The following is a 22,640-nucleotide window of genomic DNA, read 5'->3' on the forward strand; positions in this document are numbered from 1 at the left end:
TTTTAGCTGACCCTGAGTACGTTAAAAGTGACCCAGAGCTTTTCTTCAAGCTAACATCTCCAGTGCTCCTTGGAGCTGCTACAGTGGAACCAAGCCAAGCAAGTCAACAACTTAAAAAAAAACAAAAAGAGAATAGGTAGTTTCTAAGCTGAAAGACAGATGTATGGGGCTTATTATTATTATTTCCCTCTACTTTTATATATTTTCAAAATTTTATAATAAGCATATATTCTTAAGTAGTTTAATACCCAAGAAACTGGTATTAACAATTCAAATATGTTTTTATCCTCATTAGATTTCTTTTCCTTTCATACAGTATTAAGCATGATTCTTATATGTGTTCTTTCAGAATATGTCTTCTGTTTATAGTATATACCAAGAATGAAGCAACATAATGTGTGGGATATGTTACAAAGAAGAACAAATCATTTACAGCCCCTCCCCCCAAAAAATGTACAGCTGTGCAGGTTAGGGAGAGCAATTTATAAAATTGCCGTGATATACTAAACATAGAGCAAATGTGGATTTCTTCTTTGCTCTTTAAGTGCTGCCAATTTTCAGGAACAATATTTCTTTTGACCCTTAAGTTCTTTAACAGGCTTTATTAAAGGTACCCCACATATCTTCCCATTCTTCAGAGGACGATCGAGCGGTGGTATGGCGAGCCAGCATGTACCACTCCCATCTTAAAACTTATGGCAGAACTGATGCAAAATAGGTAAGAAGTGCACTGGGGGTGGGGGAAAATCACTATTTGACGGCATCTTCAGAGGTCAGATTTTCCTGCCTGGTATGTGTATATTCGCTTAGCAAGAACTCAGGAACCAGAAGTTTTCAAATAACCAGTGAAAGCCATAGAATCAGAGCCCCAAGGTCAAGACCTCTTGGGGGGAAAAACGTAGTACATTTAGGTATGTGAGATGGAAGACTACGGCCACCATTATTTAAAACAGTCAAAGACACAGATGGAGGTAGGGCAGCTGTTTTAACTCTTTCACTGCTTAACTGCAATTCTGTAGACTTTTGAAGCAGGAAAGAAGTTTTAGAGGTCTCTGAGTTGAGCTGCTGCTTTATGAAGAAGGGGCCTGAGACCCAGAGCAGTTCATGGTCTCATAGTTCGTCTCAGGAGCCCCCTGGATTGTCCCTGCTTTGACTCCTAAGTTATCCTTCTTCCTCTTTGCCAGTGTGCACCTATGTGGATGATTTATGTGCTCAACCTTCTCATTTAAGTAGCGATGACAGTAAACAAGGGTGCATGTATCTGTTTGAATTAGTGTTTTCATTTGAGAGTCGGGAGGTAAATACCCAGTAGTGGGAACTGCTGGGTCATCTGGTAGTTCTAGTTTTAATTTTTTGAGCTCCCTCCATACCACTTTCCACAGTGGCTACGCTGTTTTGCCTTCCACCAACAGTGCCCAGGGGTTCCTTTTTTTCCACATTCTCACCAACGCTTGTTATTTCTTGTCTTTTTGACTCTAGCCATTGTAACAGGTGTAAGGTGTAATCTTGTAGTGGTTCTGAAACTAATATGACACTATATGTTAATTACACTTTAATAAAAATTTTTAAGACTGAAACAAATGGCAGCTACAACACTTCCTTTTTAGCAACTACAACACGTCTTAGAAATTGCCTAAAAACTTAAAAATAAAAAGAAATTGCCCAGTTGACCTTATAATTGCACAGAGGAGCAGAGATTCAAATACTCTGCATATAAATATTAACAAAGATGTAGCTAAAAGAGAAAAACTGCAGAAAGCTAACTGGTTTTACCTCTTTAAAATATGTCAGTGTGAATATGGATTTGCACCAAATTACCTGTCACTTAGCCATCCTGTTTCATCAGTTCCTCTTTGTAAACTGCATGTTAGAAGGGAACTAGCCAGACAGAGAAGGACTATGGACTGCAGCTGTAATTCAGCTCTTGTGCTGGGCTTTTCCCAGTAATAATTTAAAATCTATTAAACAAGAGGTAGGAAAAGACCTGGCAAATAAATGTGAGTATAAATCTTTTTGAGGCTGTTTGTTTTTTAAAAACTATTCTCATATTCTTATATGTATCTTAGATACTAAAGGAAGGGTACCTATATATTTCATACTAGAAATTTGTTTTTGATTATGATGTTTTCAACCAGATAATTGATATCATATATTGCTGCTATAACATTTAATACTAAATGAAAAAATCATTGCAGTATATATTTTATACCTGCTGTAGGCAAATGATTCATAACTATCTACCACAACTGTTATATAATAAGTTCCTAGTGAAAATCCATAATCTCAGAAAATATGTTATCTTGTCTATATTTCTCCAGAATCTAATATGAATTATGTATATTTGTTTATTTTCTTTAGTCAGTAATTACATGCCAACTATCAAAAGTTCACAGTATTTCTAATCAGTTATCATTATACCTTATTCTAAAGCATTTTGAAAAAGCATGGGGAAGCAACAATTCATCATTCCTGGCAAAAGGACTTTAGCAAGTATCTTTGCTTTTTTGGCATTTCTTTGCTAAGACCTGCTTTCATATTTTTTGCTAGTCCTTTAAAAATATATACCACTATTTTTTGAAAGCACAGAGACCAGGCATATCAGAGCCAACTAAAGACAAATTGATATTAAAAAAACAAGTATTATGTCAGGATGGCATATCAGTCCTTTATCCTGTTCATACTGCTCCTGTACCCATCAGAAACCCGGGAAGTAGAATTGTTCTCATTTAGAACTTCTAGGACTTCTCTTTGTTTGAGCTATGTGCCATGGAAACTATAGTCTGAATGGGATTTAATGTATTTGAAATATGCCTAAAGTATCAGATGATTCATTATGTGTATGAGTAGTATTAAAAGTACCTAGGCCTTCTGTCACTTTGGAATTTGTTTTAAAAATATGGATGGAGCACTACAGGAGGTTACAAATGCAAACCTCTAGCCAGGTATTTATATAAACTTACATACACAAACCTGTATTTTTTTTATTACTTTCTGTCAACCACTTTGCATGAAAAGAAAAGAGAGGAGGAGGTCTGCCATGTAGGATGTCAAGATAATAGTTTTGATAGAGAAAAGTGAATTCTTTGAATCAGCAAATGAATGAAATTAACTCTTCTTAATTGTCCTAATGTCTTTATAGTGAGAAATCAGCATACATATTTTATCAACACTTGTTTAATGGAGTGACATTTTTTTAAAAGGATAATTGTAGGGGCGCCTGGATGGCTTAGTCAGTTAAGCATCTGACTCTTGGTTTCTGCTCAGGTCATGATCTGGTGGGTTGTGAGATGGAGCCCCGCCCTGGGCTCTGTGCTCAATGGAGAGTCTGCTTGAGATTCTCGCCCTCTGCCCCTCCCCCCACTCACACTCATGCGCGCAGGAACACGGTCTCCCTCTCAAAAAAAAAATAAATCTTTTTTTAAAAGGGATAATTGTACTCTGCTACTTCTAATAAATGGAAATGCTAAGCACTTTCAATCTACATCTGGTTTATGTACATATAGAGTCTGATTTTTTTCCTGCATTTCTTAGATCCCAGCGTTTGAATTTTGATGTATCATCTCCTAATGGAATTCTTCTCTTCAGAGAAGCTAGTAAAATGATCTGTACTTATGGTGAGTATCTTTTTCCATATTTGTTTCAGCAATATAACTTTATCTCTTTGGAGAAAAGAAAGATGTTAGTTATTTTGTTCTTTTGAACCTTCCTATCTGTATGAATTTGTGAAGTGGGTGATAGGAGTGCGGAAAGCCAGGTATAGCTATCATATTGGCATCAAAAGTAAGTAAGCAGCATGCCTTTGACTACAAATCATGCCTGACCAACTTGATGAATCTCTTTTGGATAAAATTGCAGTGTCAGTAAGCAAAGGGAATACACTAGATAGAGTATTGAAAAGTTATAGCATATTCAGAATTGCCGAAAGTTCCATCAGGGAATTTGCTATTGTGAATCAAGGAACGCTTAGACGAGTATGTCACCAGCACTGAATTTTGGAAAGATATCCTCCTGAAGAGCAGTAAATATTTTATGACAGGGAATTTGGGGGCACTGCATCCTTAGAATCAGAGTTCTCTATTAAAACTAGTCCTGTTCAATTATTGTCCAAAAAATTCAGTTAGCAGTTAGATTTGAGCCTTAGGACTACCATAAACCCTAATTCTTGCCAATTCTGACAGCTTCATCAAGGAAATCCTCAACTCTCTGAGATCTTTTTGGAACCTGGGAATGGGGGGAGGATGGATAAGAATCCTCTGTTCTAGTTTGCCCCATGCTGGCTGGATGCTGCCTATAGGCCGGGCTCCATGCGGTGCTCTTCTTGAAAGATGGTTCCCTGTGTCCTCTCCTCCTTGTCTGTGTTTTCTTTTTTGGCTGTTGGTTCTTACTTTTCCAAATCAGTAGCCAACTCTGAGAACATTTGGTCTCAAAAATTACCTGTAATTCTATTTTTTTTTTTTTTGAGCACCTTGAAACAGATTTTACAAAATTTTGTAAAGCCTCTTTAAGTGTGTGTGAGTGTGAGTGTGTGCACACATATGCATAGGAAAAACCACTAAAAGTATATCACCTTTTTAAAAGTAAAAGCCTGGTTTTGTTTTGTTTTGTTTTGTTTTGTTTAAAAAAAAGAAAAGAAAAACAAAAAGTGTTTTCACTTCAATTCAAAACCCATTCTGGATGATCATCTAAATGCATTATAGGTCTTTGTTAAAAATGCTTAGTCTTAATTATGCATTTGATTTTTAGAGTTTGAGACTACAAGTGTATGAAAACTACATAAAGCACCTATTTAAGGCAGTAACCTTGCACTCTCCTATATTCATCTGTACCAGCAACTACATTGTCACAGTTTTATCTGTTGAAAATAGACACTTTAGAATCAAATAAAATAGAAATGCTTTGCCTCCTAAAGGTAAAAATGGACCCCTTCTCAATATCCTCAATGCAGTTCACTGTATTTCTAGTGTATATCTAACTCCTTTCATTGTTTTATGTTTCTGGACATTTTCCAAAACAGTATCTTAGAAAAAGCATAGTTTTAGGGAAACCCGTGTGGCTTAGTTGGCTAAGCATCCAACTCTTGATGTCAGCTCAGGTCTTGATCTCAGAGTTGTGAATTTAAGCCCCCCACTGGGCTCCACACTGGGTATGGAGCCTACTAAAAAAGAGAAGAGAAGAAAAGGCACAGTTTTGGGAAATTAAAAGCTCTGAGTCCCACTCATAGTACCAACCCTTATTAACTCCATGACCCTCATTCAAGACACCATACTTCTTTGTTCCTAGTTTTCTCATACACAAAATTAGGAATAATGACCACCTCCTGACCTACCCATCTACTTAGAAGAGGTGGTTAAATGAGCTGCTCCGGGTAAAGGGCTTGGCACAGGGTGGGACATGGAATAGCGTTTGGCGAACATGCGTTTCCTTGGTCCAAAGCCATTCTCTTACATTCACAGAACCAGCTTTCTTTGGACAGGGCCCCACTGACCACATCACTTTTTGGTTCTGCTCCTGCTGGGACCACACTGTCCTGCTTCCTTCTGTCTATAATAAGTGCTTAGCTTCTGTTCCCTTGCTTTTAAAAAGGAAATAATACTTCTTATTAGGGAAAAATATATGTATAAGAATTGCTTAGTAGTTGATAGAGCTTTAACTGTAGAAATGTCAGATTTCTGTTATGAATCACAGTTGTATCTTCTTTTTCTGGATCCAGTTTCTTTCACTGAGTGTAATTTTTCCTTTGGGGCTTATTCACTATTGCAGTAGGACTGATAAGAGCAGTGACTTTCTCGTCCAGTGTTACTGGACCTCTAGGACCGAATGTATGTCCAGCAAGTGACACCAGAAACAATCTCAGAACAATGCCGAATCTATAGGCTTCAAAAGCTACCCAGTCTTCCGTCCCATTGTCCGACGTAGGCAAAAGCATTGTAGCAAAAGTTGAGAAACTTGACTGTGTGAGGATTACATTGGAGGAAGAAGAGGAGCAGACAGAAGGAGAGAGAGGAAGAGTGAAAAGAAGAGAAAGGAGGTAAAATAGAAAAGAGAAAAAAGCATTCTTGAGAAGGAAAGCCAGTACACTTTTTTTAACCCTAAAGAAAAACTAGGGGATTAAAGCAAGACTCTGCACCTTGGCTTGGACTCATAATAATGGTAGCTTTTATTTTTTAATCAGCTCTTACATGCGTGCTCCGGCACTAGACCATTTATCATTCATTAGCCTACTGAGTCCTCAAAGTGGGTATTATTTTCTGCCACTCATTACTCATTTGGCCTTGGCCAAGTTGCTTAGCCTTCTTGCTTCGGTCTCCTGTTAGATGGAGAAAAGAATACCTGCTTCATATGGTGGGCATGAGGATTCAGTCCAGTAATGCATGGTGAGCTCTTAGACCGGTTAGCTTCTGGGATGACTGTGAGGAAGAAACTGAAGCTCGCCAAAGACTGCATAGCTAGCAAGCAGTTGAATTCGAATTTCATTCAAAGTCTGAATAACTGCAAATGATAGTCCTATTGGGCTCCATAGTCCTTAGTGCTACCCAGGAGCTGCCACAGCAAGTTCGTGCCTTGGATATTTCTGAGGAAGCACAGTTCTTTAAAGGATGGTGATTTCTATCCTAAAGCTTAAGGGAAACCAAAGGCTCAGTGGAAAAATGTCTTCTGCCCTCCACTGATTCCCATGCTGGCCACCATCAGCCAAGCTGATTTGATCTCTCTTCACCCCCTTAGTGTTTTATTACTCATGCTTTTACCTCTAGAGACTGTAATATGCTCATGGAGGGAGATCATGGGGTCCCCATGCAGGAGGCTAGAAGATGAGGGAGAGCGTGACTGGGAGGGCACAGAAGAGCAGCTTTATTTATTTCTTTGGTAAGCCAAGTGGAAGGGAGGGGAAACCCCTGGAGAAAAGAGGCCAGAACATTCTGTGATCCCTTCTGTCCCCATCTTGACTGGGTTTCTTCTCTGCTCACGTCTCATGGGCAGTGTTTGGGCAGTCAGTGGTTGGGGTGGTGCAGAGCCAGGAGGACTCTTTTTCATTTAAGCACCTGATTTGTTGCATATTTTGTGGAATACCTGTACCTTTCCTGCTCCATGAGACTGGCAGAAAAATAATACTTTTGATATGCTGTTTTATTTATCTGCATTCTGTCATGATATACTTTGATGTAAGTTTTTAATTTTGCTTCAGCTCTCAGCTGTTCTCGCCGTTACAGCTCAGGGTCAGCAATGAGGTTAGCCACAGTAGCACAAAACAATTTCCTGTTTGTACTGCCCAGGTAACATTTGGATGAGGATTAAATTTTACCACATTTTCTACTAGCCCAAGCCTATTATTTCTAATGAGTTTTAAATTGCTTCAAGAACATGTATTTCAAAACTTAGTACTGTGATCCATTCAGCCTGAGCAACTTAATAAAAGAAATTTCTTTCTTAAATTTTTGGTTAAAATGTTGCATGCAGTGTAATAAATGTTATTACTTTGGAAACCTACTTCTCAGTTTTAAGAACTGGATGTTTTTTATGCTCAATTTCCATTTGTCTAATCTTTTCTTCCCTTAGCCTCTGGGTACTGGTATCTTTAGTGACATCTATTGGTTGAAGAGTGCACAGAAGGGAGAAATAAGGATTATTCTCCTAAGACTAGCCAAAATGGAACTGCTTTTATTCCTTCCTTAGATACCTGATTTAAGAAAGCTCAGTGTGTGAAAATCTAAACTTTAAAAATGGATGGAACATTTACAATTACTCACTACATATAAGAATTTACATCAGGGTTCTTTAAAGCAGTATATACGCCCCGGGTGCATTTAAGGTATGACTTAATCGTATGCTTAAATTGGATTTGAAAAGCAATGTACAAGCCACTGTTATTTATTGTGACCTAGAAAACAGACCAGTGGTTTTCCAGCTGGGTTTTGCAGAGCCCAAGAGATCTCTGAAAGTACCATGGAGGCTCTCCAAATAGCGGGGAAGAAGGCACTCTCTTGCCACCTTGACCAGAACCACCCGCTACGTAGTTGCACTAGGGTTTGTTTGTAGAAAGGATCGCCTCTTGAAAAGGTGATACATATTTTTTTTAAAGAGCTTGAAAACTACTGCCATGTACTATTAGAAGCATTGTAAGAATAAAGGATTGTGATTGTATATTTATGTTTGAATGACTACAAAAAGATGGTTGAAGAATGCATTGGTCTTGAAATAACTAGAGACTTCATAAAATGTCACCAAGAAATAATAGTTCTAGAAAACAAACTGTCCAGGAACACACATGTGGCCATAGATCCTATCTGAAACTTGCTTGGAGTGACGGAGTGACAAGAAAATAGTAGCGAGTAGGACAGTAAAGCTCATGAAAGTCTTCTGAAGGCGGTGGAATGATCAACCCCTTGAGGATCCCAGCGCCAGGATCAGGTGGCTTACAAAAGCAAGACCTTAAGGAACACGATCCACGCCAGATCCACACATGCTGGATGTAGCTCCCCTTTGCACACAAGCAGGAAGTACTGAGTAAGCTGTCAGATAAGTGAAGGTGATCTCCAGACACGTGTGGACTGTTCAGTGGATTCTTTCATCCAGGCAGCTAGCATTTATTGAGCATTTACTATGTGTCTGATACCGTGAGAGTTACAAGGGATAGGAAGAGAAATAAGACACACAGAAAAGGAATCTTAGTGATTCTTCCCTCGAGGACGCTGAGTCCAGAAGGGTATTCAGTCGAGTAAATGAAGACTTAAGGCTGTGCTGTGCTCACGTTTATGCTCGAGAAGTGTAAGAAGAAGTTTCTAACTCAAACGGAGGAGTCAAACAAGGAAGTAGCTTTTGAAGGAATAGGATAAGGCCCAGAAGTTTGAAGATGTATTTCAAGCAGACGGTAGCTTTTACAAAATTCTATGAATATAAAATATTAGCGTGGTATTAGCAAACTGCAGAATTTCAAAATTGCTATAGCGAATAGAAAGTGAAAATTCTGATGATCTCATCATTCAGAGGTAACCATGATTAACAGTTTAGTGTGTGCTTTTCTATACTTTTTTATGTGTGTGTATATTGATATATTTTTCCAAAAGTGATATTATAATATACTTGCTATATGTAATTTGCCTTTTTTTACTTATATCATGGCCATTGTTCCATATTAATATATATAAATTTACCATATCTTTTATTTTTTTAAGTTTTTTTAAGTTTATTTAAGTGATTTCTACACTAATGTGGGGCTCAAACTCACAACCCCGAGATTAAGAGTCACACACTGCCCTGACTGAGCCAGCCACGTGTCCTTACCGTATCTTCTTAAATAGCTGTAAAATACTACATTTTATGGTCATACTATAGTTTATTTATTCACCTTTTATAAATGTAATTTTTTATAAACATGTAATTTTCCACTACCGGACTCTTTGTGTCAGTAAGCAATTTTGTACATTTAGCTCTGTGAGCTTCATTCATTCAGCAGATGTACCCTGGGAGCAGCAGGCACTGTTCCTGACTTTTCGGATACATTCGTGAGCAAAGCAGAAAAAGACATTATTTAGTATGTTGGAAGGTAGTAAGTGCAATGGAAAAAAGGAAGAAAGAAAGAAAGGAGAAGGAACATTAGAAGTACCAGGGATTGGAAAACATGTTACAGTAAATTAAGTAAAGTGCTAGAGATAAGCCTCATTGAGAAGATGAAGGTGTAGAAGAGGAGATTTTGCATTTTTTAATGGAAATCCTCTGAATCTAGATCTTGAGACTTGTCTAGAAGGGCACTTCTGAATGCTGGAATCTAATCCCAAAAAACCAAAGCAACAACAAAAATTGTTTCTCAGAAAAGGACAGAGAATATAAAAAAGAAAAACCCAAACAATATAAACTAATAATGAGGAAAATATTTCTAATAAGTTGAATTCTGTGCATCAGGAGTCCTCTGTGCTTCTCAGTTTTCTCCCCCTCATTATTTAGTGAGATTTCTTTTCCTGCCACACCTGTACCAAGTTAGAACAAAAGCAATTCCATGGCACGTGTGCCCCCCACTCTTGCCCAGAATGGCCTTTGGCTAGATCATCTGTTCACTTCACAGTGTTTTTTCCCTGAGGCCCAGGGGAGCCTCTGCACCCACCCTAACCCCCACCCCCCGCCCTAGACCTAATGGTAAGAATGCAACAGTACCTCATTCCCCTGCATGCAGTTATGGCCTTGTAGTCAGTGAGCAACAATTAGAGATTTTCCTTTTGATTCTAAACTCTGGAAGTCTTTATTTCATTAATGAAAGGATCATTTTCTTTTGTGCTGGGACGGTGGTACCAAAGTGTCAACTGTCACTGGCTTTGGTGGCGGCCAGGCCGACCCTGCCTTCACTGCCAGCTGTCCGTTGGTGTCACGGAGATCTCCCTTCCAGAAACTTCCATCTCCAAGGAAGGAAGGAGGCGGGACTTGCCAGTCATGGGGTGCAACAGGCAAGCAAGGAGGACTGTCACACCCCTAAAGGAACTGCAAAACCAAACTTTGGCCCTGTTACTTTTGTTTACAGTAATGTGAATCTGACTGCGAGATTTTAAGCTATATGAGGGCAGGGCATGCAATTTCAATTAAGTATTGTTGAATAATAACACATATTGAACAGAGCTGAATTATAGTGAATAAATAACTTGGCCAAGCCTTCTCTTCCGTGATCTTTCATCACCACCACAGAATGCCGAGGCCCTGGAGCACGGTGAGATGCAGTTTCCTATTTCGAAAGTATTACTCATTCCATTTTTCCAAGATCATGATGGTAACCATCATACTAATTAATTTATTTAATTAAAATAAATTAATGCAGATGTGTCTGAAACAGCCCAAAGGCAAGCTATGTATATGAAGTTGCAACTTCAGCACAGAAATAAAAGTTGCGATTCTAAATAAGTAATCCTTCTTAATGAAGATTATCCAGCACTTTAAGATCAAAATTTCTCTCTTGTCACAGTTCTAGGTCTGCCTCTTCCACCTTTGGCTGCAGAATATAAGACCTTTAATTCTTCCATAAGGACATCAGCATAAAAAGCCCCAAAAGGTGACCTTTCTCCCTTTGACCCTGGCCTTTACAGCAAACCAAATGTGTAGACCATGCATTCCCCCAAACTACCCTAGCTCTTGTCATCGCATGTAAGCAGTGCTTTTCTTTTAGGGGGAAAGAGAGGGTGAGGGAATGCCTACCTTGGTTTGTACTGAATTTGAGGCAAAGGTAGAATAGCAGTGGTTGAGAACTTTCTTCTACAACACCTTGCTTTCTCAGACCTCCATACCCATGTGTTTGATCTACCTGGTGCACACTCCTCCCCCTCCAAAGTCTTCCTGGAAAACTGTGTTTGATCCTTGAGAAATAACCTGTGCTGTGAAGCCTTTCCCCCACTGCCCTCCTGCCCAAAGTCGGTCTCTTCTTCTGTTCCCCTAACATTTTAGCACAGCTCTCTGTGTTTGTCACATTGTATGGGATTCTTGATTTATATATCTTTTTCCCTCACCAGACTGAACTTCCTCAGAGTACAGATTTTATTTCATTGATGTATTTACCCTAGCACCTCACACGTAGTAGCTGTTAAGTAAATGCGGTCATATCGAGTTGAATCTTTACAGAACTTACTATAGATCTCTAAGGTAAGTTAGGTTGAAGTCATGAGAGAGGGTACAGAATTTGTATGGAGTAAATCCCAAGATCTGTCTGAGCCTTCTAGTCTAAAGGTGTTGGTCAGGTCTTGTCATTTACATGTGTAAGTTATAAGCAAAGCCTTGTGGGCTCATAGGGATGTACAGAAGAAAACCTGCCCATGGAGATGTTTCAGCAAGGCATATCAAGGGGAGGAAACTTTTGCCATGAGCCAGATCTGTGTTTCATGTTCCACCAGAATTATTGGTCCTTCTTTTTTTTTTTTTTTAAGATTTTATTCATTTATTTGACAGAGAGAGCAAAAGCAGGGGGAGAGTCAGAAGGAGAGGGCGAAGCAGGTTTCCCACAAAGCAGGGGAAGCCCGATATGGGACTAGATCCCAGGACTCCGGGATCATGACCTGATCCGAAGGCAGTGGCTTAACCAACTGAGCCACCCAGGCGTCCCTAATATTGGTCCTTCTTAACCAGTTAGTACACATGTGGTTTCTGTAATACACACATCAGTCAGGGCCCAAACAGGGAGAAACAAGCACTGTGACATTTACAGAATAGGGAATTTATTTCATGAATTAGATTTTGGGGGAAGATGGGAAAATAGGTTAAAAGGGAGAATTGAAAGTTCAGGAGAAAAATCACTCACCAGCCCTCCAGAAACAATGGCATGGATAGACAAGTTGGAGCTCACAGGGAAGTCCCACACTAGAAGCTGCTAGTGTGGGACTATGAAAGGATGTGGGGTGAGAGGGAACTGGTGCAGCATAGCTGTCAGTGGAAGACTGTTGCCTCTGCACAGCTGCCATTCTGGAAGTTTGCTGCGAAGTAGTTGGTGGTGGTCTTGGAATCATTCATCAGCAAGGCTGTAGTTCTAGTTACAGAGGACAAAAGAACAAGGACAAAGTGAAACCCAGTGGTATTTCTACCATTTTTTCTCACTGTTACAGTGACCTTCAGAAAACATGGCTGCTATGTCACTGGGACCTTTCAAATCTCACATGATTTCTCTTTTGCCCAATTCTAGTCCACAACCTTACAAGGAAATGGGTTCTGGGAAACATAATTCTTATGTAGCCAGATTGATACGGTACCAAACCACAACAATATACCTCTAAATATTCTAAGTTGAATTTAGTTTCAATTTTAGAAGCAGTACTCCCATAAATAGGAAAAAACAGAGGTAAGAAACATGTATGACTTTATAGTTTTTTGGGCGACGTTCTTGGATATTGCCTAGAAACATGCCTTACCTAGCACACATTTCAGAAACAGAAATTGTTGGTTATAAATACTAACTGCTATAAAAAAAAATCTTAAGGTGATTATATAAGCATTTCTTTGTCTTCTGATGGTCAACATAGAATTTACGTACAGTTTTTAAACAATCATCTCTTGAGAGCTTCCAAAAAATGATGTAAGGAAAAAAGGAAGTAACATTTGTTAGGCACTGTGCCAAGAACTTATGTGTCTTATTTCATCTAATTCACATACCGAAACTGTGAGGCTCCTAAAAGTGAAATAACTCAAGATCAGATTCATGTAAAATTGTTGAAAATTCATCCCAAGGTTTAGAGTAACTTATAGCTCAGTCTAGGCACCTTTTTCTCTTGACTTAGTTGGTTATTTACTCCTATTTCTTAACATCTTATTGAAGAAGAGATAACATATGAAAGTATATAAAGTGAGCTAATCTTAATGAATGAACTCAATCAATTTTTATGTATTCTTAAAATAATCATAATAATGACCTATTATATCTATGTATTCATATAATAATCTATGTATTCATATAATAATCACATAATAATCACCATCGGATAAAAATATAAAACTTTTCCAATACCCTTGATTGGTTTTCCTTAGGACATTTGTACTTCTCAGGTAAACTGCCTTATATATTGATATTTTTCACTCTGTGGATGGTGTAATTCTTGGAACAATGATAGGAGGAAGTGAACCTTAGCAGTAAAATGAAAATGTTAAATAATGTGCCTTATAACTGCTTTGAATTACATCTCCTTATATCACTTTCTCTTTCTGCTTTTACCCTAAAACAGGTAACCAGATCCTGTCCCTTGGGAGCCTCTCAAAAGATCAGATTTATCCAATGAAACTCAAGGGCATCTCCATCTGCTATTCAGCTCTCAAATCTGCCTTGTGTGGAAATTATGTCAGCTTTGGCGTCTTCAAGTTGTATGGGGACAACCATTTTGACAGTGTACTCCAGGCCTTTGTCAAAATGCTGCTGTCAGTGTCCCACAGCGACTTGCTGGTAAGCAGTCGTGTGTCATGGGAGTCTTTGTGTGAAATGTGAAGTAACACCACCACGGGCTTGGAGTGGTTGTAATGAGGCCAAGGGAGTTAGAATAACACCAGAACATTTTATGTTTTAGGACAGCCTCTTGATTTAACGTACAGAATTTGAACAACTATAGTGGTTCTATGTACATAATTAAATGTACAGTTTTCGGGAACTGCAGCTACCACGTCTGACAGATCGGTCATCCAGAGTGCTCCAGGTTCAACAGCCAGAGAAAAATGTAATTAGCAGTTTCAATGAATTGCTTACAACCATGCTAATATTTTAAAGGTCTGTTTCCTGGAGAAGAAATGGAGGATTGGCTACAGAATCTTTTCCTTCCTTCTTCCTTCCTCCTCCTCCTCCATCTGCTTCCCCTACTCTTTGGCCTTCCTTTCTGTGAAAATTCTGGTGTGGCAGAAAGAGTGCTGAACTCAGAGTTGAGCATACAGGCGCATAGTCTCTACTCTGCCACTCACTAGTCATTTACCTTGAATAAATCACCTTCTCTATTTCTCCAGGCTTTAATTTCCTCACCTTTAAAATTAGTAAATTAAACAAAGTGATCTCTAGGTCCCTTTTCAACTCTACCATCTAGTTTCTATGATTTATGTCAGTGGTTTTCAAACTTTGAGGCCCATCAGAATCACCTGGGGTGCTTGTTGGAAATTTAAATTTCCAGGCTCCTCCACTGAGCTGTGTCATTATCAGACTTTTTTTTAAACATCCCTGCCTGGTTACACAAAAGCTAATATATGCCCAGTGTGGTTGCACTAATTACTTCCGTAACAGCCACATTCGTGCTCAGGCTTAGTTCAGGCTTTTCCACCTGCTCCCTACCAAGGTTATAAGTAAGACCGAGGGGGCATTTGTTAAGTCAGCCCATGTAAGAAATGCTCCTTGACAGGAATGGATGAATGGACTAGCAGCACCCTCTTCCACTGTTCTAAGCTAGTCTTAATAGGACCCCATCTCAAGCCAGAGTGGTTTAGCCTCAGTAGTTGAATGGGATGCTCAATGAAGGCACCCATACGACAGAAATTACAAAGTAGAAACTTGATTGAGATCAGATGTGGGTTCTCATCGACGGGACTCTTCAATATCCAGAAAAACTGACCGTAGCTCCAGGAATTGCTCTAATCTTTTTATTCTAACAGGCAAGCAAATCTCTAACTAATAATTCTCAAAATTAAGGGTGCATAGGACTCCCTTAGCGTGCATTTTTAAAATGCATGTCTTAAGACCTCATTCCAGAGCATTTCCTGAGTGAGCCAGCAGTGGGGATCAGGAAACTGCATTTTTAATAAGCATCCCATGTAATCTTATGGAAGTGGTCTTAATCCCACTTTAATAAATACTGCTCTGGCTTATTTCTCTTATGAGTGTTATGCTTCCTTGATATTGGTTTGAGTTCCATTTAAAGTTTTCCAGGTATCTTTCTCATGCACTTACCTTTTGTCTGTAGTATATGGCAAATATTAAGCCATTGGCCAAATCATGATTTAGTTTGGTGGGTTGGCATTTGTAAGTAAAACAGACTATGATATCATATCCTATTATAACAGCAAATACCTTCATTTAAAAAAAGGGGGGGCGGGGGGGGCGGGGGGGGGAGCGCCTGGGTGGCTCAGTGGGTTAAAGCCTCTGCCTTCCTGGGATCAAGCCCCGCATCAGACTCTCTGCTCAGCAGGGAGCCTGCTTCCCTTCCTCTCTCTCTGCCTGCCTCTCGGCCTACTTGTGATCTCTGTCAAATAAATAAATAAATAAAATCTTAAAAAAAAAAAAAAAAAAAAGGCTGCATAGCCACTATTAAGTACTGTTCAGTGTTACAATATCCCCATCCAGAAAAATAATTCAGTCTTCTAAATTCCGTACTACAGAGATTTTATTTGCATTTAAGTGTTAGCCATGTAAGGTGAAATTGAGATTACTTACTGTGCTATAGCTTCAAATTAGGATTTCTAGAGATCAAGAGATTCCTTTTAGAACCCATTTAAATACTGAATTGTGAATCCTGATGTCATTTGTTCAGTGTATTTATTTTATATATTTGTGTTTAGGTAAGTTTACAATTTCCGATATTATAAATGGCAGTTTCCATTAGACCTTAACATGTCTTCTGCCTTCCTGTGGCTTGACAGTTGTCTCTGTGTTGTAGCAATATCGGAAACTGAGCCAGTCTTACTATCCACTCCTGGAATGTCTTACCCAGGACCACATGAGCTTCATCACCAACTTGGAGCCTCCTGTACTCCTGTATGTTCTCACATCGATCTCAGAGGGGCTCACTACTCTTGGTAAGTATCACAGAGAATATACTTCCCAGAGGAAAAATTTGATTGTGGTCTCTTAATGTATATACTTGGTGAGATGGTCATCCTAAAAAGGGGAAAAGGTTGTGTACCCAAACTGAAACATTATTTTATAAGTATTACTTGCAAGCGAGAGAATGCCCTTTTTTCATATTTTGATGTAGCGCTTATTTCTTAATCAGCTTAATTAAGGTATAATTTACACACAATAAAACTCATTGATTTTAAGTGAGCAGTTCCGTGACTACTGACAGATGTATGTACAGTCATAAACTACCACAACCAAGATATGGAACATTTTCTTCGCCACAAAAAGCTCCCTTGTGCCCTTCTGATCAATCCCTTCCCCCCAGTCCCAGCCCCAAAGAACCACCATCTACTTTCTTTCACTATAGTTTGCCTTTTCCAGATTTTTGTCTAAGTCGAAACACAGGATGCATAGCCCTTTGTGTCTGGCTTCTTTGATACAGCATAATGCCTTTGAGATTTGTCCATGTAGTTTTGTGAATCAGTTTACTCCTTTCCATGGCTGAGTATTATCCCATTATACGGATTATCACAATTTATCTATATATTCACCAAGTGATAGCTTTTGGGTTGTTTCCATTATTTGGTTATTTTGTACAATGCTACTATGAACATTCGTGTACAAGTCTTTCTGTGGACAAATACTATGGACAAATACCTAGGAGTGGGATTTCTGAGTTGTATGCCAAGTGTATTTTTAACATTATTTATAAAAAAAGAAAGAAAACTACAACACTGTTTTCCAAAGTGACTGTACCATTTTGCTCTCCCCCCAATGTATAAGGGCTCTAGTTTCCCTGTATCCTCCCTAACACTTGCTATTATCAATCTTTTTAAGTCTTAGCCATCTTAGTGGGTGTGAAGAATCTCATTGTAGTTTTAATATTTATTTCACTACTGAATAATGATTTGAACATCTTTTCATGCTGTGTGCCATTCATGTATCTTTTTTTTCTTTTTAGGAAGTCTAATATTTTTTTAGGAAGTCTAATTTATTTTTTTTCTCTTATAGTTCATGTCTTTTGGGTCCAAGCCTAAGAAATCTTTGCTTAACCCAAGGCCAGAAAGGTTGTTCCTATGTTTTCTTCCACAGGTTTTATAGTTTTTTATTCTTATGCTTAGGTCCATGATCCATTTCAGTTGAACTTTTTGTATATAGTATTATGTATGAGATAAAAGCTGTTTTTTAACATAAGGTCATTCAATTGTTCTAGCATCTTTTGTTGAAAAATATCCTTTCTCTGTTGAATTACTTTGTGCCCATTCTGTACTGTTCTGATTTTTAATTTTTGTGCTAATGTTTTGGTAAGTCTTAAGATCATATAACATTAAACTCATATAGCATAGCCCTCTAATTTTGTTTTCTTCTTTTAAAATTATCTTGACTATTCTGGGTCCTTTGTCTTTTTATGTAAGTTTTAGAGTCAGTTTGTCAGTTTCTCATGTTAGAGAAAAAAAATGAATAAGGGAATTTTGGTGGGTATTGCATTGAATCTCTAGCCCAATTTGGGAGAATTGATGTATTAGCAATATTAAATGTTCAATTCCTGAAAATGGCATATCTGTCCATTTATTTAGATCTTTAATTTTTCTCAATAGCATTTTTGTAGCTTTGAATGTATGACTCTTGTACATATGTTGTTATATTTATAACAAATATTTTACCTTTTTATGCTATTGTACATGGTACTGAATTTTAATACCCTTTGTTCTCAGCTACCATGTAGAATTGCAATTGATTTTTTTGTATGTTGACCTTATATCCTGCAGCCTTACTGCAGGATATAACCTTGTATCCTGCAGCCTTACTGCAGGATAAACTGACCTATTAATTCTGGTGGTTTCTGTAGATGTCTTAAGATTTTCTACATAGGGGCACCTGGGTGGCTCAGTGGGTTAAGCCTCTGCCTTCAGCTCAGGTCATGATCTCAAGGTCTTGGGATCGAGCCCCTCATCAGGCTCTCTGCTCAGCAGGGAGCCTGCTTCTCCCTCTCTCTCTCTGCTTGCCTCTCTGCCTACTTGTGGTCTCTGTCTGTGAAATAAATAAAATCTTTAAAAAAAAAAAAGATTTTCTACATAGATGTATCTGCAAATAAATACAGTTTATCTCTTCCTTTCCAATCTGTATGGCTTTTATTTTTTCTTGCCTTATCACACTGGCTAGGACCTACATGTAGTACAATGTTGAATAGACATAATGATAGCAGACATTTTTATCTTGTCCTCAAGGAAATGTCACCATTCATTCTTTTACCATTCAGTGTAACATTAGCTGCAGGTTTTTACATAGATGCTCTTTATCTTGTTGAGAAAATTCCCTTCCATTGTCGTTTTCTGAGGGTGTTATCAGGGATGAATATTGAATTTTATCAAATTATTTCTGCATCTACTGAGAAGATCATGTGGTTTTTCTTTTTAGTTCTGTTTATACATCACATAATGTTGATCATCACATTGATGGATATTTGATTAAACCAATCTCACATTCCACCCTAGGTTAAAACATATATCCTTCTTATATAAACTGAATCCAGCTTTCTAAAATTTTGATACAGATTTTTATATCTATGTTCATGACAGATATTGATGTGTTCTGTAGTTTTTCTATAGTTCTTCTTCCATATCTTTTATTCTTTGTCTATTCCTCTATATCTTTGCCTTGTTTGGGTGTCATTCTAATGCCCTCATAAAATGACTTGGGAATTGTTCCCTCCTCTCCTATTTTCTTAAAAAGTTTTATAAAATTGTTATTAATTCTTAAATGTTTGATAGAACTCCCCAGTGAAGCTATTAGGCCTAGATTTTTTTTAGTAGGTTTTTAACTACAAATTAAACATTTCTAATGGATTTGGGCTACTCCAGTTATTTATTAGATCTGGGGTAGCATTTGGTAGTTTGGGTCTTTAAAGGAGAAATTCTTTTAAAGTTCATCTGAAATTCATCTGACATTGACATAAAATTATTCATATTATCCCATTGTTCTACAATTTGATTTCTGTAAGATGTAGGGTAACATTCCCTCTTTTATCCCTGAATTTGGCAATTTGTGTCTCTTTTTTTTTCTTTCTTGATCATTCTGGCTGTAGATTTACCAGTGTTATTGCAGAGAACCAGCTTTCAGTTTTCATTGATTTTTCTGTTATTTTTCTGTCTTTTAGTTCATTAACTGCATGTATGGCCTTTATTATTTCCTTCCCTCACTTTCCTTTGCTTTTCCTCTTCTAATTTTTCAGATAGAAACTTAGATCACTGATTTTAGACATTTCCTCTTTGCTAATAGACACATTTAATGCTTTCATCTAAGCACTGCTAAAGCTATTCCTCACAAAATTTTTATGTATTGGGGGGTTTTTTTCTGTTCACTTTAAAAATATTTTCTAATTGTTCCTGCTGATGTTACTGAGAGGCACAGTTTAATTTCTGTATGTCCAGAGGTGTTTCTCATCCTGTTATTGATTCTGATTTAATTCCATTGTGGTCATAGGATATGCTCAATGATTGTTATAATGTTTATATTTATTGTATCTTTTTTATGGTTCAGAATACAGTGAATGTTCCATGGCACTTGAAATGACTGTGCATTCCATTGTTATCAGGAAGAATGTTATATAGTGGTCTAAGACATTGTTAATATTCAGGTTTTCTACATTCTTATTAGTTGTTTGTTTGTTTTCTACTTAACCTATGAATCATCAGGAGAGAAGTGCTTAAGTGTAACTATAATCATAGGTTTTTCCATTTCTCCTTTCAGTTCTATCAGTTTTGATATAAAGCATTTTAAAGTTCTGTTATTAGGTATGTAAATATTTAGGATTGTTCTGTCCCTTGATGAATTTTCCCCTTTATCATGAAAGGACCCTCTATCTTTGGTGATACTTTTTTCTGAAAAGTACTTTGTCTAATATTCCTAGCCTCTCCTGCTTTCTTTTGATTACTATTTCATCTTTTTCCATCATTTCATTTTTTTTTTTAAAGATTGTATTTATTTATTTGACACACAGAGAGGGATCACAAGTAGGCAGAGAGGCGGGTGGAAGCAGGCTCCCCACCGAGCAGAGAGCCTGATATGGGGCTCGATCCTAGGACCCTGAGATCATGACCTGAGCTGAAGGCAGAGGCTTAACCCACTGAGCCACCCAGGCGCCCCATCATTTCATTTTGTATCTTCCTGTGTCTTTATATTTAAAGTTGGTTTCCTGTAGATACCAGATATTTTCTATTGATACTGTAACAATTTTTACAATCTTGCTCGCTTAAACCAATGTAAATTTATTATCTTATAGCTATTTGGGTTTGTTTTTTTTTTTTTTTTAAGATTTTATTTATTTATTTATTTATTTGAGAGACAGAGGGGGAGTGGGGGAGGGGCAGAGGTAAGCTCAGAGCTGAGGCAGGGCATGATCTGAGATCATAACCTGAGCCAAAATCAAGAGTGGGATGCCCAACCAACTGAACCACCCAGGCACCCCATCTTATAGTTCTTTCAGTCATAAATCTGACATGGGTCTCACTGCACTAAAGTGAAGGTGTCAGAAGAACTATGTTCCTTTCTAGGGGAAATTCCATTTCCTTGCCTTTTCCAGTTTGTAGAGACTACCTAAATTCCTTACCTCATGGCCCCCAGCAAGATTGCATCTATAAGCATTCTTCCACAGATACATCTCCCTCTGATTCTGAAGTCTTCTTCTCTTTCACTTTTAAGGACCCTCGGGATTACATTGGGCCTACCCAGATACTCCAGGATAATCTCCCTATTTTTCACTCAACTAATTAGCGGTCTTAATCTATCTGCAATCTTATTTATTCTTTGACATGTAATCTAACATATTCACATGGACATAGAACATACTTGCCTAGCATGCAGCATATAGGTGGGTCACACTTTTATATCAAATCTGACTATCTCTGCCTTCTCATTAGTTTCAGCCATTTATATTTAATGTAATTACCAGTGTATTTGAGTTTAAATCTATAATATTGGTATTTGTTTTCTTTTTATTTGACTGAACTTTGTTTTTTCCTGCCTTCTTTTGGTTTGGATTAATTAAATGTTCCTTATGAATCCATTTTATATCCTCTATGAGTTTATTAGCCAGACTTCTTTATTTTTAGTGGTACTCTAGGGTTTATAATCTACACCTTCAAATAATATCATCACAGTTTGCCTTCAGATAATAACAGTCTACCTTTTTCCCTCTATCTCCATTCCTTCTGGAACTCTAGCTACACATGTATTATATATCTCTGTTATTATACAAATACTGAATAGAAAAGACTCCTCTACAGCTCTCCAGAATTCTCTCATTGTATGTCTCCCACTCTCTGAAACTCTATCCCATGAGTTCTAGCTGCCTCACCCTTCCCAAGTTCAAACTGTTACTCTTCATTGCAGTGAGACTAATAGGCTTTGTTTGGGTTCCCCATTCCAGGCCTGTAGCCTGGAAACTCCTTGGGGCAATAAGCTTCAGTGACTGTGTAGGTGTAACCTCATTTGTTTCCCTCCTCTCTGGTTTAATAGCCCTATACTGCTTGTTGTGCAATAATTGAAAAATGTTTCATATTTTTTCTGTTTTCTAGTTGTTTATGGCAGAACAAAAAAATTCTCGTTAACAGTTAATCCTTCATGGACAGACACTGAAGCCTTGTCTTTTCTTATTACAGTTTGGCTTGACATTCTTTTATCTCACACTGTAGTAATACTTAAAATTTTTGAATTAGTTCCAGGTGGCTTTGTTGTTCTCAAAGTGTGGTCTTGGGCCTAGAATCTGCATTTTCACAAGGCACTCAAGGGAGTCTTGATGGGGTGGCATTATGAAGGGAATACCAAATAAGTCCCAGTGCTACTACCACTTATCAAGTGTATGACTTTGGACAAGTACTCTGTGCCTGATATTGTCATAGCTGTTTTCAAGATATGTACTTCGCCCTTATCATTCTCAGAACCACGGGTTACATACCGTAATAGTGCTATTTGTCCTGATTTTCTGCTTGATTGCTCACTTCCAAAGACCAGGAACAGTGTCGTGAAGTACCACTTTATTCCCAATATCTACCATATACCACCCTGCTGGATCTGTCTGTCTAATACAGGTCACAGTTTGGCAGGTGAATCACGCTCTGTGTCTTCAAGAAAAGAGACTATTGAAAGTAACCACTTGGGTTTCTCCTTCTCCAATAATAATAGACCTGCAAAGAGGCATTTTTAGTTATTGTTTGGGTCACAAGCAGGTCTCAGTTCTGCTTTAGCCTCTGGAAAAAAATGAGAGGAAGGCACAAAAAATTTCAATCAGTGGTGGAATAGTAACTCACCTAATATGCTTGTCATGATGCTAAAAAAAATTGGTAATCATCATCCATCAGCATTTTTAGTTTCAGGTCGGCTA

The 22,640-nt window shown here is 38.0% G+C and overlaps 1 protein-coding gene across 5 annotated transcripts in view; it reads left to right on the forward strand.

Annotated features, from left to right (window-relative positions):
• RANBP17 (RAN binding protein 17) overlaps positions 1-22,640 on the forward strand; it is a 317,076-nt gene that overhangs the window by 262,005 nt on the left and 32,431 nt on the right. For all 5 annotated transcript variants that reach the window (XM_032851794.1, XM_032851791.1, XM_032851792.1 and 2 more), the window contains 4 exons: positions 611-718; positions 3,532-3,614; positions 13,677-13,891; positions 16,077-16,215. In XM_032851794.1, the coding sequence (XP_032707685.1) occupies positions 611-718; positions 3,532-3,614; positions 13,677-13,891; positions 16,077-16,215 (545 nt within the window). The remainder of the gene's footprint in view (positions 1-610; positions 719-3,531; positions 3,615-13,676; positions 13,892-16,076; positions 16,216-22,640) is intronic.

Source organism: Lontra canadensis, unplaced genomic scaffold, assembly GCF_010015895.1.
Source record: "Lontra canadensis isolate GAN:19392208 unplaced genomic scaffold, GSC_riverotter_1.0 scaffold5, whole genome shotgun sequence".
In the NCBI taxonomy this organism is placed as follows: Eukaryota; Metazoa; Chordata; class Mammalia; order Carnivora; family Mustelidae; genus Lontra; species Lontra canadensis.